This window comes from Opisthocomus hoazin, chromosome 7 (assembly GCF_030867145.1).
Source record: "Opisthocomus hoazin isolate bOpiHoa1 chromosome 7, bOpiHoa1.hap1, whole genome shotgun sequence".
NCBI classification, from domain to species: domain Eukaryota; kingdom Metazoa; phylum Chordata; class Aves; order Opisthocomiformes; family Opisthocomidae; genus Opisthocomus; species Opisthocomus hoazin.
This window is the reverse complement of record NC_134420.1, coordinates 55221129-55232950: the sequence shown is the minus strand read 5'-3', so window position 1 is coordinate 55232950 and position 11822 is coordinate 55221129. Positions and strand designations below refer to the sequence as shown.

The window sequence follows — 11822 nt, the reverse complement described above, 5'->3', positions numbered from 1 at the left end:
CCAGCGCAGCCCCGCCCCTCCCCGCCTCCCGAGCCAATGGCGCGCGTCTGACTTTAGCCAATCGACGCCGGCGCTGCGCTGGCCCGGCGCGTGGCGGCGCGCGGGTTGCTAGGCAGCGCGGGGCGGGCCGTGGGGCCTCCCGCGCCTCAGCGGGCCGGGCCGGGAGCTGGAGGGGCGGCGGGTCTGTCCCCTCAGTGTCCGGGGGCGGCTGGAGGGGTCCGCCGGGGGCGGGAGGTCCTGCGGCAGCTCTGGCCTCTCTCAAAGCCGCTAAAAGCGGCGAAACAGTCACGTCCTGGTGTCCTGAATTAATCTAATAAGGCTTTATTTGACCTTAACGTTAGTTTAGGGCAGGTGCAGTATTTGCATAATCATTCATTCAGCTCGGTGTTAATTACTGTGTCTGAAGGGCCCCACTAATGAGATAACTGCATGATGACTTCAAGAAGGGAGCGGGAGGAAAACAGGTGTGAAATTAATTAAAGTAAGAGCGTGGACTACATCAAAGCTTGCTCTGCCTACCAACATGAACTGTCTCAGCGTTTCTTTCTCATTACTCGAATTTATTACAAGCTTGTGACTGCAGTTAACGGGCAATGTATGCGTCTTCTATCAGCATGCGATAAAGCCAGCAAGCTACACCTAGAAAAACAGGAGTCAAATTTCAACTTGTTTGTACAATTTTATTCGTACTTTTCTGCAGAGTTGCATGTCATGCTTCTTCCCAAAGCAACCTGTGGGTACGCTCTTTGGTACTATGAGATTAAACGGTTTATTGTCAACCCTTGCTGAAGGTCTGCTGTGGGAAAAGCTCTTAGGAAAGTTGAACGGTTTTGTATGTTAAGGGCATAATCTCTCGACTAAGTATAGACTCTGGAAACAGTGTTTGTTTTCAAAAAGTACTTCAGAAAATTTGATGGCTTCTGACTATGCTTGCATTCCAGTGTCTCCTCATAGCTCCTGTCTATATAGTGACTTAGCTGAGAATTAAAGATGCCTGGCATTTTTCAAGAAAAAAAATCAAGATCTTGCAGAAGCAAATTTAATGTAATTTTGTTTCTAGAAGTCTGTACCATATATTCTAAGTTTGCGAAAAGCCTTTTCATAATGAGCAGATAAAATCTAGAAGTAGGAAAACTTTATTTTAACTTGAGAAATATTTAAAATTAAATGGATCCAGTACATTTTCAGCTACTGTAACAGAGTAGATGAACATCTCTGCCAGAGATGCAACTAATCTTCAATAGTTTTTTTTAAATAGCATGGTTTATTCAGCAAGTGCCATTTTAATTCTTCCCATAACAGCTATTCAAAGTAAAAAATACTAGGTCAGTTGTATTGTTTTTTAATGCGAATCACTTTTGCTAGATTTTTGAAGCATCTGATGAAGATAACAAAGGCTATTTAAGCAGAGAGGACTTTAAAGTTGCTGTAGTAATGTCAGTTGGTTATAAACCCTCAAAGGCATGTATTTTTTCATTTGTATTTTGAAGATGCAGCTTGTATAGATGTCTCACTATTGAGAACTCTTTGTACTTACTGGTCTGCATTAATTGGAGTGGATTACTGTTGATTTGGTAAACAAATACCTATAGATTCTAAAAGTAATTATCTGGACATATTTATTTCAAAAGAAAATAATCAAGCCTCTACCTTTTCTGCTGTAGACTGTGAGGATCAGAAGAATGCATTGTATTTCATATGTGTATAAGATGTATGAAATAAGAGACTTAGCTTTCTATTGATCAATTTTTTGTTTTTATTAGTGGTACACTCCATTTCTTTACTCAGTGGTTTCAGTACATGTGAAACACTGCATGTCCTAATAATAAACATGTATTCTCAGAAATATAGCTATTTTTGGTTTCGAGTAACAGTTGGACTTTTTAGTCTTGAGTTCTCTGATACAAAGCTGTAGCTGTACAAAACTCTTAACAAAAGAAAGATTTATTAAGAGAAATTATGTGTTGCGTACTCACAGGAAGACACAAGATAAATTATGTGACTTAATGTAGTTCTGGAAGTTATGTTTCTATTCTAGTACTACAAGTGATCTCAAAAGAAGAGCACACATGCAAGATTTCAAAATAAATACATGGGTGTCTGAGTTTGTCTCTCATGGCCTGTCGATACAAGCTTGACTATACTATACAAGCTATACTATAAAGTATATTTGGCATAGAAATTATGGCTTAACAGTCATCTCTGATACATTTCATCTGTGGGTAAACATATTGTCAATGAGTTAGACTCAGATGTAAAAATAATTTAGATTTCTAAAGTGAGTCTTAACTGCTGAATCAGAGTCTGAAAATGCTCAAATACCTTTTATCTATCTTCTAGCTGTTTTTACCTTCCTGTAAAAATTGAATGTTCTTCTAGATTCCCTGAATGTTTCTTCCAGTAGGAGTACTCAAAACATGCTTAAGGCATGCAAACAAGCAGGTTCTGTGCCTAAGTCACTGATAGCTCCTTCTTGGAAAGAGAATAGAAGTGGAGGACTCCTGGGAAGACAGGAGGTGCAGGTTTAGTTATTTCTTCCTGATAACGTTCCAAGTCACACTTGCTGTGTCTCTAGGCAGTGCCGTGACCACCTGGTTGTAGACCATTTTGTCTGTGCAGCTGCACAGGACTTAATTTAAAACGTTTGTTGCAGGAGTGATTCTGTCATGTAGTGGTTTTGCTAGTTCCTTTAATGGGGCCAATTCCAGCAACTGTTGCTCTTTACCCAATGATTGCTCATTGTGAAGTACTAAAAGACCCGACAGATACTTTATGGCTTTAGCTAACATGCATTAACTATGGTTTATGGCACAGCCACACCTTTTGCTTTTGCTGATGACTAGGCCTTGTAAGTGTTCCTTTCAACATCTGGGTAGTTATTAATCAAGTTCTGAGAAACACACCTTTCTCTGTGCACCAGGTAGGAACCATAAGCAGAACTTTCAATCCTATAAGTTGATTGTTAGGATCCAGTTCTTGAGCATGTTATTATGCATTTTACTTTGTTGTCAAAATGATTAAAATCAGAGACTATCGTAACAGCCCTTGTATGTCTTTGGAAGTCACTAGGAACAGTCCTGGCAAGGAGAGCACTTGCAAGAGCTTTCCCAAGAAATAGGGAATGGTATACATGCATTACTTAAGTTAAGGTGAAACTGTTTCCTCAACTACACTACCTACTACAATAAATTTTTTCAGTATTAATGGCAATTACTTAGCATTATCGACTGCAAACAAGCAACTGCATTTTTGGTAAATTGTTGCTGCATCTTTTTTTTTTTTTGGTCATGTTTTCATTTATTCTACAAATTAAAAGTAATTCCAGCTGTACCCACTAGATGTCATTGACGAACTCTTTACCGGAGAAGGTGGACCCTAAGAATTTGAATCACATTCCTACTCCACTTGCTTTTTTGAAATAATTTGTCGTAACAATTCTATATCATACGTTATAAAATATATTTTTGTGTGGTTATTCATAGAGATTCTGAACTTGCTACTGTTTAAAATGAAGCCTTCTGAGACAAGTAACTAGAGAAAACATGAAAATAGAGATTATCCTAATTGTTGCACTGATACTGTATGTATATTTGATATAGCAGCATATAAAAATCATCGTTTCTGGGAACTAGTAGCATTGTGGGAATCATGTTTGTGGGGCTTATACTTTTTTTTTCTCTGAAACTTTGGTTCAGTGGTCCTCTTTTCCCCAAAATTATTTCAACTGATCTAAAATGCTCTCATATTTCAACAACCATTCAGCTGGCTAACTGCACATTCAGGTGTTAAGTGTTTCGAATGAAAAGGGTACTGCAGGAATAGCAGTCATGAAAATATGTTGTTTCCCCAGCTGAAATTTCATTCCTTGTACTGCTACATTTAGGTCCAAGTAAAAACACTCTCTATACTGTGCCTAGAAGGCCAGGCCCCACAAAATGTCCAGTGTTTTCCCTGACCCAACCCCATACCTTCATATCATGACACCGGTAGGTTGGCATCTGCTGCTGAACAAGATGCCAGCAGCCGGGGACCCTGACATCCAGAGTGCAGAAGGGCGGTCTGAGCTCAGGGCTGCTTACAACTTCCAGCTGCTCTTCTGGCACATCTTCTCAAAGCTTTCTCAGAAGGACTCCCTGGTCTATATGTATTATTGGAAAAGTGTTGTAGACCAAATATAGTTTTAGGTTAACTGGTCACGGCATGTTTGGCTTGTCTGTTCTCCAGAATGGGGAATGCTTAGGATGCGCTAGAAACTGCTGACATGTTGTCTCCTCCCATGTGAGTTGTCTCAGCTGCTGTATCTATGTGCAGTCTTGTGTTCTAATAACATAAATGTGAGAGTTTGGATTCATGAGCACTTTGTTATGCTAAAAAACAGTATAAATGTAGCCCAAAGTGGACCTCTGTGCTTTCTTGGATATACACTCCCTTTCTGTTATTCACAATGTTCAAAGATCTTTTCCAGTGTTCTTTTGGTCACCTCCTAATTCAGTTCTGAAAAGTTTTTTTTTTGTTTGTTTTCGTCATGTCGTTTAGCTTTTTGCTTCTGTAGTATAATGAATTTTGGTAACACACTAATATTAGTGAGTGTTAGTTAATCTTAGTAACACGCTAATCAACATGCAAGTGTCAGTCCTGTGTTCCTCTCAGATAAAATTGTGAGGTAAGATCCTATTGAAAGACAGTAAAGGAGAGATATAGTACATAAAAGATTAGTGGGTTGGTTTCAGGATTGTTGTAGAAGCTGGATGATGCAAACAGTTCTTTTTTTTTTTTCATTTTCTTATCATTTTTTTGTTCTCTATCTTTTTATTATAAAAAGTTTTTGTTTTAGATGGATTTACCAAATGAGTTTTGATCAAACTAGGTTTCAAGAAACAGATGGTCTTCAATCTGAATATTGAAATGGAAGTTCTTTCATTGTTTAAAGGAAACAAGAAATTTGGGAGCTGATGATGCAAAAGCTAATTTTGAATATTATGGTTCCTTTGTGTGTAGTTGAACTCCAATATGTATAAAGTTCAGCATGTTTGTTGAAGCATGAGGAGTTTAAGATTTGGATATTGTTTACGCTTCTATTGGGACAACATATATGCTTAGTTTACAGGATGAAAAAGAGGTGGTTTTGTTTTAATTAGAGTATAATATTTTCTTACTTAAATGCCATAGATATACTGTTGTATCATAGATGATACTGTTGCGTAGTATGTATTATTATGAGATCAGTATTTAGTGAAATCACGTAGTATTGACAGAAAATGGAAATCATACAGGAGTTCAGATTTATTACTTCTGTAGAAAACCACTGTGGCATATCTTCTGTATACCAGTTGGAGGTGGATTCAGTAATGTCTTCTGTGAGACCACGAAATTCAGGTAATATGCAAACACCTGTCTGTTAATGATTTCTACTCCTTTTTATAAATTTAAAAAATCTGAAGCTTAGACTCTCGGAAGTTTTCAAGAACGCAATATAGATGAATGATAATGTACATAATTCTATGAGATTCAACAAGGCCAAGTGCCAGGTCTTGCTCTTCGATCACAGCAACCCCATGCAACGCTACAGGCTTGGGGAGGAGTGGCTGGAAAGCTGCCTCGTGGAAAAGGATCTTGAGGTGCTGGTTGACAGCCAACTGAACCTGAGCCAGCAGTGTGCCCAAGTGGCCAAGAAGGCCAACGGCATCCTGGCTTGTATCAGGAACAGTGTGGCCAGCAGGAGTAGGGAGGTGAATGTGCCCCTGTACGATCTGGTACACTGGTGAGGCCACACCTCCAGTACTGTGTTCAGTTTTGGGCCCCTCACTACAAGAAGGACGTTGAGGGGCTGGAGCGTGTCCAGAGAAGGGCAACGAGACTGGTGAGGGGTCTAGAGCACAAGTCTTTACGAGGAGTGGCTGAGGGAGCTGGGATTGTTTAGTCTGGAGAAAAGGAGGCTGAGGGGGGATCTTACTGCTCTCTACAACTACCTGAAAGGAGGTTGTAGTGAGGTGAGTGTTGGTGTATTCTTCCAAGTAGCAACTAATGAGAGGCAATGGCCTGAAGTTGCATCAGGGAAGGTTTAGATTGGACATTAGGAAAGATTTCTTCACTGAAAGGGTTGTGCAGCATTGGAACAGGCTGCCCAGGGAAGTGGTTGAGTCACCATCCCTGGAGGTTTTCACAAGACCTGGAGATGTGGTGCTTAGGGACGTGGTTTAGTGGTGGACTTGGTTGGCAGTGTTAGGGTAAAGGTTGAACTCAATGATCTTAAGAGTCTTTTCTAACCTAAATCGTTCTATGATTCTATTCTATGATTCTATAAATGAGCTGACTATGGCTCTTACAGAGGATAGTATGATTTCGTTTAGTTTTGTAGTATTTTTAGTGCTTGTAAGTTACATTTAGCTTGAACGTATTCTTGTTTTTCAAAGTGGCATTTCTTAATAGCAATATTGTGTAGATTAGTGATAGAGAAAAATAATTAGTAATTTTAAGTGTTCTACTTGTTAAGTGGTGGAAAAGGTTCTGTCAGGTTTTTGATACTGTTCCACTGTTTACTTGGGCAAATACTGGAGTCTGACATCACAGTTCCATAAATATCTCTTTCTGTAACAACCCTTCCATTTATATAGTCCTGTTTGTTTTTTTCTTGTCCTTGACCTTATCAATTATGCCCATACATCTGTTTGTGGGGTCGTGTGGCAAGTCTTATTGGAGAAATGATTCATATAAAAAACGAAGTGGCAAAAAAAGTAGTTGATTTTGTCTATAAGTTCCCTCCTCCCTTTCGCCGCACGGCCCCACAAGTATTTGTATCAATACGTTTGAAGGACATTGCGGAGGCTGGTTCTGTTTATTCTAGCATTGATGCCAAAACCCATGCTCATTAAACCACACCCTTACTTGTAAATCTTCATGTTAGGCCACAAATACAGATTAAAGATTTTACTCAGATTTTTTTCAAGAGAACAACAACATATGAATGCCTGAACCAAAAATAGTGAACTGCCATATAAAGGTAGATCATAGATTTGTTAATACCTAATTGGCTTGGATGTATTTTTTAAGATGACTATTTTGTGTGCTGAGATAGCTTTACAGCCTGTTCTAGTAGCACATAAATTGCCAAGTTTCAAGATCAATGAATAGGCGGCACTCTATTATAGGAGTCATTCTATAAAAGGAAAATGGTGTACTATAATTTTCTGGGCTCGTATGTTACTCTGAAAGAGAAAAATGAATGGATGGAAAGCTAATACTGCTTTTTATGATTTCACTTCCATAGTTATCCAATTGAAAGGAAAGCTGTTCACGCAGGCAAGTTCACTATGTTTAGGCAACCTCTGTTATTAAAGAAATTGTGCATGTACAGAACCTAGCAGTTGAAAGCAGAAAGTCTTTGTAATCCTGGAAAATGAGACTGTAACAGTTCTTAATATATGATTTTTCAAGAAGAAATAAGTAAAGAAACACTGGAAATCCGTAGGCTTGGAGTTTAAGATTTGAAATGAGACAGCAGGTGGAGCTGAAGGAGCTGTGCTTTTGAACTGCTGCAGAAAGAAAAAGATATGAATGAATCAAAAGAAAGAGAAGTGTAGAGCTTTTGTTATGCTATTTGATAAATTCCTACAGGATGCAGTCATGTTGCCTTCTGAAGAAAATCAAATTGTTTAAATTGAGCATAAAGCATGTATTAGAAAATTGTGAGAAAAGAATATGGGTGTCTTTAAATGTTGAGCTGAAGTGGGATTTTTTTAAAAAAAAACGTGTCTGCAGAATTTTTATATGAAGATTTTTGCATGTTTTGTGGGGAGGCCGGAAGTTTTGAGGGGCAGATTTTTGCTTCTTAATTTTTATCCTTTACTTTGATTTTAGAAGAAATAGTCAATTAAGTACTTACAAGCTAGGTTTGCATTTAGATTTCTTTCAGTTCATTAGAAGGACAAGAGAAATGTACAAGTAAAGACTTTCATGTAGTATAGAGGATGAATAACCAATCCGGTTTTATGTTCAATTTTATTATGAATTTCATAGGAATGTATATCTGAGGTTCTAGACAATTTCGGAGTTCACTCACTGCTGGGAATGATGCCAGATAGATTGTTTATGCAGCATGGATCTTTATCTGTGGCATGCAAGTGCTATTGACTTAGAAAAGTCCACCTTTCTTTCCAGTGCAAAGAAACATAAGATGGCAGGTAACAAGAAGAAAAAACTAGAAGTAAATAGAAGTGTTGTACTCAAATATGGAAAAAAATGTGAGAAAAATGATATTGAAATGTTTGCATGATCATGATCTAACTTTGAAGACTATTATTTCAGGGTTTTTTGTGTTTATTTATATGATTGAAATTATGCATAGTTTTCAGACCATAGTCATTCATATTTTTAAGGAGAAAAATAAAACTGACTTTTTTTGCATGGAGATTTATTTATATTTTGCATTTTTCTAGGTCTGTTATTTGAAAAGTTTTCAAATCTCAGAAGTGCTGCACGATTATACACAAATGAAACAAGGCAAATATTTATAGCTCTTGATGTGCAAGCTAAGTTTTTTCTCCTAAATATTTGGAGTATTAATGTAATTCTAGAACAATTAAGCAGAACAGAACATCTGAAGAAAATAAAAAGAAGTCAAGGCGAGATGACCTGGATGCTGCAAAGTTAAGTAAAACAGTACTAGAGTAACAACGATCATGATGATATTACTATAAGTAAGTCAGGGTCAGTAGGCTGTGGCATTCTACACGGTAGCACTGGATTGTCTGTTGTACTATGAGCTCCTTCAGCTGTTAAAAGAAATCTCTAGTCATTCACCCTACCTACTTGCTGTTACTGCCTCTCATTATTTCTCTGTTACTCATACTCATATATCTCCACTCGCTTATTTATGCCACAGATTTTATGGATTTCTGTCTCTGGTGATGGCTATAGATCTCTCTTACTTCTCATGATAGACCAAGGAAGGGAAACCAAAGCAACAAGGATTTTTTCTCACTCTTACTGAGAAGTAGATGTGGTGATTCTTTTTCGTTCCTCCTAGACAGCAGGGGAGCTCGCATCACCAAACTGAAAAAAGGAAAACTTCATGAGGGGCCTCTGAGCTAATGAACATTCAGAAGATCCTTTGCCTTTTTCTTCCTGACCTAAGATAGGACTACGGTCCTTGAAAAGAGGTCAAGTGAAACATATGGCAGGTCAGTTGTTGGAATGATCAGATAAGCATCCACTCAGCTTTTTGCCATGAACTAGAAGTAGCTTTTGAAGTGTTATTTTTAGTGAGTTATTTCAAAGGACTTAACTGGTTTAAGCACCGTGCTTTTGTTTGTCTTGCTATCTGCTGCACGCAATCTGCAATAGCCCTGTTTGAGATGCTGTATTTTCCAGTTGGAACTGGAAGTGAATTCATAACCTAAGTGACTGATCAGTTGATATTACTTTGATATAATGTATTGAGGATCTGAAGTCTGCAGCAGGATTAAACTGAAGGAGAAATTTTTTATGACAGAAAACTTTTGAAACAATGCTCAGAGCAACTAAGATGTCAATGAAAATGATAGATTTAAAATGTAATTTTGCATATTTTAGAGTTTATATTTTCAAAGTTTTACAAATCTGAAATTTTAAATGCAAAATGTCTGCTTTTAAAATTAAAACTTAAATAAGAGAGTTGTAGATGTTGTAGGCACAGTACTTTGAAACAGGGTTCACGGTGGCAAAAAAAGAATTGTCAGTATAAAATCTTTCTTGGATGGTTCATCTACGGAATGTAGCCATCCTAAAATATTTTGCAAATACAGTAGCTTAAAGAGTGTGTAATAGTTTCAGAAATGTGAATTGATTAGCTCACATGCAAACATAATTGTATTGAGTAGTTTAAAAAAACCCTTCATTTGTATTATTTTTCTCTTGCCTAATTTTCATTTAGAAGGTAGAGGATTTTTTACGTTGGAAGACTTCAAGAAAGCATTCAATTCTGTTTATTCTGAGTTATCTGAAAGATTCATAGTTGAAGCCTTCAGGTAGGATCAACAGAGAAATCCTTATTCCTGGATAGCAGGCTTTTTGTTGTATATATTTCAGTTAATTGAAATGATTACAGTCTATCAGGCAACTGAATATATAAGCTTTATGCAGCTGAATATATAAGCTTCAGCACATTACTGTTTCAGTGCCTGTAATAATAAATATAAATAGAAGAATATGTTTAAATAATGTAATAATTACTATAAATTTTATAAATAGAAATAATAAAAATAATTACTATAATTAAAACAAATATTACCAGATACAGAAAGTAGTTTGTTGCCTGTACTGTTTCTTAGGAAGTCTAAAATAATTTAGTTTTACATTTTCCTCCTGTAATCAAGAAATGTGCATTCAAGAGCTGTCTCTTGAAAAATTCAGTTAAACTGTAGAGCATATTGCGAGGCAGTAGTGATGAGATTTCTTGCAAGGTAAGATTGGCTCAGAAGTGAAAGGATAAAGTTTTGAGAGTAATTTGCAGATCATAAAAAAATTGTCTTACCTCTGCAGTTGCCAGTAAACATTATTTAAAAAGTTGCTTTGGAAAACATAGCTGTTTTTGTTTGACCTGGATAAATGCCAGGTGCCCACCAAATCTACTCTATCACTGTCCCTCCTCCTGCTTCACTGACCTTGGTGTCTGCAGAGTTGTTTCTCTCGCACAGTCTCACTCCTCTCTCTACCTTGCCGTTTCACCCCAGAGTTTTTTCCTCGCCTTTCTTAAGTATGTTGTCACAGAGGCACTACCACCGTTGCTGATTGGCTTGGCCTTGGCCAGTGGCAGGTCTGTCTTAGAGCCAGCTGGCACTGGCTTTGTCAGATGTGGGGGAAGCTTCTCGTAGCTTCTCACAGAAGCCACCCCTATAGCCCCCCTGCTACCAAAACCTTGCCATGCAAACCCATAACGTTTGCATTGCAGAGTCTAAAACTTCCTTTTTGTGATGTGAATGATTTGTTTGGAAGTAATTCAGTCATTGAGAGAAGTCCTTCACTTTTGAAAACATGGCATCAGATAGCTTGCTGACCACCATCTTTAAGAAGTGGTGTTGGATTTTGGGTTGCTTTTCTTTTTTTGCAGTTGTCTGAAGTCATGGTACAAGGCATTACAGCAGAACAGGTATTGGTATTTACATCTTTCAAGCCACTGGCATACAATAACAAAAGAAGTGTAGAGTGTCTAATGTCTTAGATGATGCTCTTGTGGTTTTATACTAAAGATGGAATATATTTTGAGGAGAGTAATTATTTTAAGAGGGTTTGAAAAGTTAAGTGGTATATTTTTCTTGATGTCCAAATGATTTTGCTATTACTTTTTGGCATATTGTCGAGAAATTACTAGGAAAATGTAAGTAGAATAGCTTGAGGTATTATTCTTTTTAAATATTTTATTTTAAGGATTTCTGTGAAGGGTCTAACGTCCAATATTTCTGTTCAGTGATTAAAACATTTTTGTTGAATATTAGTGCTTTTTCAGTCAGAAAAGCCTATGTAGTTGCTGTTCATCGTGTTTTCTTTTGCATTTTTACATATGTTTTTTCATTATCTTTTTCATTTGAAAAATTGTCAAATAAATTCAGACTTAGCTTCGTATTGTAAAATAGTTCTGAAAATTTTTGGCCCATCTTTCAGTCAATGAAACTCCCCAATTTTGAATTTAAATTATAATCATGGTGAGTTTATAAATGAAGGGAAGTTCAGCCAAAAGTTATGGTATATTCTGTGTCTGATAAAGAAGACAGGTTACAATCAAGAGTAGCTCTAATGCTAGCATTACCACAGTCCAGCAACTGAAACTTGTGGTTGCATATTTATGA

At 37.3% G+C, this 11822-nt stretch overlaps 1 protein-coding gene across 1 annotated transcript in view; it reads left to right on the top strand.

Annotated features, from left to right (window-relative positions):
* Positions 1-1371: 1371 nt before the first annotated feature.
* Positions 1372-11822, top strand: part of EFCAB11 (EF-hand calcium binding domain 11) — a 69999-nt gene continuing 59548 nt past the window's right edge. The window contains exons 1-4 of the mRNA XM_075427327.1: positions 1372-1461; positions 5331-5376; positions 8436-8532; positions 9918-10004. Of these exons, the coding sequence (XP_075283442.1) occupies positions 1435-1461; positions 5331-5376; positions 8436-8532; positions 9918-10004 (257 nt within the window). The 5' untranslated portion in view covers positions 1372-1434. The remainder of the gene's footprint in view (positions 1462-5330; positions 5377-8435; positions 8533-9917; positions 10005-11822) is intronic.